At 44.0% G+C, this 2500-nt stretch overlaps 1 protein-coding gene across 1 annotated transcript in view; it reads left to right on the top strand.

Annotated features, from left to right (window-relative positions):
* The window catches only part of LOC124018912 (kalirin-like), a 77715-nt gene that overhangs the window by 38573 nt on the left and 36642 nt on the right, over positions 1–2500 (top strand). The window contains 3 exon segments of the mRNA XM_046334241.1: positions 1042–1166; positions 1467–1643; positions 2059–2128. Of these exon segments, the coding sequence (XP_046190197.1) occupies positions 1042–1166; positions 1467–1643; positions 2059–2128 (372 nt within the window).

Here is a 2500-nt window from a genome sequence, read left to right as displayed (position 1 = left end):
TGAAGAGATGAGTCTTCAGTAAAGACTTAAAGGTTGAGACCGAGTTTGCGTCTCTGACATGGGTAGGCAGACCGTTCCATAAAAATGGAGCTCTATAGGAGAAAGCCCTGCCTCCAGCTGTTTGCTTAGAAATTCTAGGGACAATTAGGAGGCCTGCGTCTTGTGACCGTAGCGTACGTGTAGGTATGTATGGCAGGACCAAATCAGAGAGATAGGTAGGAGCAAGCCCATGTAATGCTTTGTAGGTTAGCAGTAAAACCTTGAAATCAGCCCTTGCTTTGACAGGAAGCCAATGTAGAGAGGCTAGCACTGGAGTAATATGATCAATTTTTTGGTTCTAGTCAGGATTCTAGCAGCCGTATTTAGCACTAACTGAAGTTTATTTAGTGCTTTATCCGGGTAGCCAGAAAGTAGAGCATTGCAGTAGTCTAACCTAGAAGTGACAAAAGCATGGATTAATTTTTCTGCATCATTTTTGGACAGAAAGTTTCAGATTTTTGCAATATTACGTAGATGGAAAAAAGCTGTCCTCGAAATGGTCTTGATATGTTCTTCAAAAGAGAGATCAGGGTCCAGAGTAACGTCGAGGTCCTTCACAGTTTTATTGGAGATGACTGTACAACCATTAAGATTAATTATCAGATTCAACAGAAGATCTCTTTGTTTCTTGGGACCTAGAACAAGCATCTCTGTTTTGTCCGAGTTTAATAGTAGAAAGTTAGCAGCCATCCACTTCCTTATGTCTGAAACACATGCTTCTAGCTAGGGCAATTTTGGGGCTTCACCATGTTTCATTGAAATGTACAGCTGTGTGTCATCTGCATAGCAGTGAAAGTTAACATTATGTTTTCGAATAACATCCCCAAGAGGTAAAATGTATAGTGAAAACAATAGTGGTCCTAAAACAGAACCTTGAGGAACACCAAAATTTACAGTTGATTTGTCAGAGGACCTGGGCTTTTTGCCCATGTCTGTTTCCTTCATGTCAATGAAGTTCTCTGAGTGGTATTGAATTGTCTCTGTGTACGGTGTCCCCTGTAGGACAATAAGGACCTGGAGCTGGAGCTCATCCCCAACAGCCTCTCTGACTCTGACCCCGAAGTGAACCTGAACGACCCTAACCATGAGGTCAGCGACGAGAAGAGGAGGACGGCCAGGAAGAAAGAGTGAGTCCAACAGAGAAAGAGAGAGAATGAGAGAGAGGGGGAAACGGAGAGAGGGTACGTGTGTGTGTGTGTGTGTGTGTGTGTGTGTGTGTGTGTGTGTGTGTGTGTGTGTGTGTGTGTGTGTGTGTGTGTGTGTGTGTGTGTGTGTGTGTGTGTGTGTGTGTGTGTGTGTGTGTGTGTGTGTGTGTGTGTGTGTGTGTGTGTGTGTGTGAGAGAGAGAGAGAAAAGAGGGAGAGACAGAGCGATGGTGGGATAATTGTAGTTATTGAAAAAGTAGCCAGTTTCTTGGTACTCCTACAGGTATATCATGTCAGAGCTTCTCCAGACAGAGAGGGTGTATGTGAAGGATCTGCAGGAGTGTATTGATACCTACCTGTGGGAGATGACCAGTGGCTCTGAAGAGATCCCCACCAGGATCGCCAACAAGGATGACGTTGTCTTTGGGAACATCCAGGACATTTATGAGTTCCATAACAGGTGTGTATATCACAGTCTGTATAGCACAAGCTGTGTGTAATGTATGGTTTTTAGCACATATCATTAAATAGAACACAATTGGAATTCATCCCGAGCCAATATGGCTGCCATTATCCCATTCTAGAGTTCTGCAGATCTATGACACCTATGACATTATACTGTATGTCTCTATGGTATAGCAAAGAGGTATTAAAATATTACCTTACCAGGTCCGGACTCCTTCTGCTTTTCTGTTCTACCCGATCATTCATTGCACCCTCATGGTGTCTCAGGTCTGAATCAGTCACTGCTTAGAGGGGAACAATTCAAAAAGCAATGGAACTGGCTTCAAGGTCCATGTTTGTGTTTGAGGGGTGTAGGCACAGCATAACAGATGTGTGTAGAGTGTATAATGATGGTTTGTGTTTTGTTGCAGTATTTTCCTGAAGGAGCTGGAGAACTACGAACAGCTACCTGAGGATGTGGGTCACTGCTTCGTCACCTGGGTAACCACCAAGACGTTATATCTGATAGAGAGAGAGAGAGAGAGAGAGAGAGAGAGAGAGAGAGAGAGAGAGAGAGAGAGAGAGAGAGAGAGAGAGAGAGAGAGAGAGAGAGAGAGAGAGAGAGAGAGAGACACATTGGAAAGAATTAACAGAAAACAGAGTGGCAGAATACCTGACCACTATAACTGACCCAAACTTAAGGAAAGCTTTGACTATGTACAGACTCAGTGAGCATAGCCTTGCTATTGAGAAAGGCTGCCGTAGGCAGACATAGCTCTCAAGAGAAGACAGGCTATGTGCTCACTGCTCACAAAATGAGGTGGAAACTGAGCTGCACTTCCTAACCTCCTGCCCAATGTATGACCATATTAG

This window comes from Oncorhynchus gorbuscha, unplaced genomic scaffold (assembly GCF_021184085.1).
Source record: "Oncorhynchus gorbuscha isolate QuinsamMale2020 ecotype Even-year unplaced genomic scaffold, OgorEven_v1.0 Un_scaffold_590, whole genome shotgun sequence".
NCBI lineage: Eukaryota > Metazoa > Chordata > Actinopteri > Salmoniformes > Salmonidae > Oncorhynchus > Oncorhynchus gorbuscha.
This window is presented reverse-complemented; position numbering and strand designations above follow the sequence as displayed.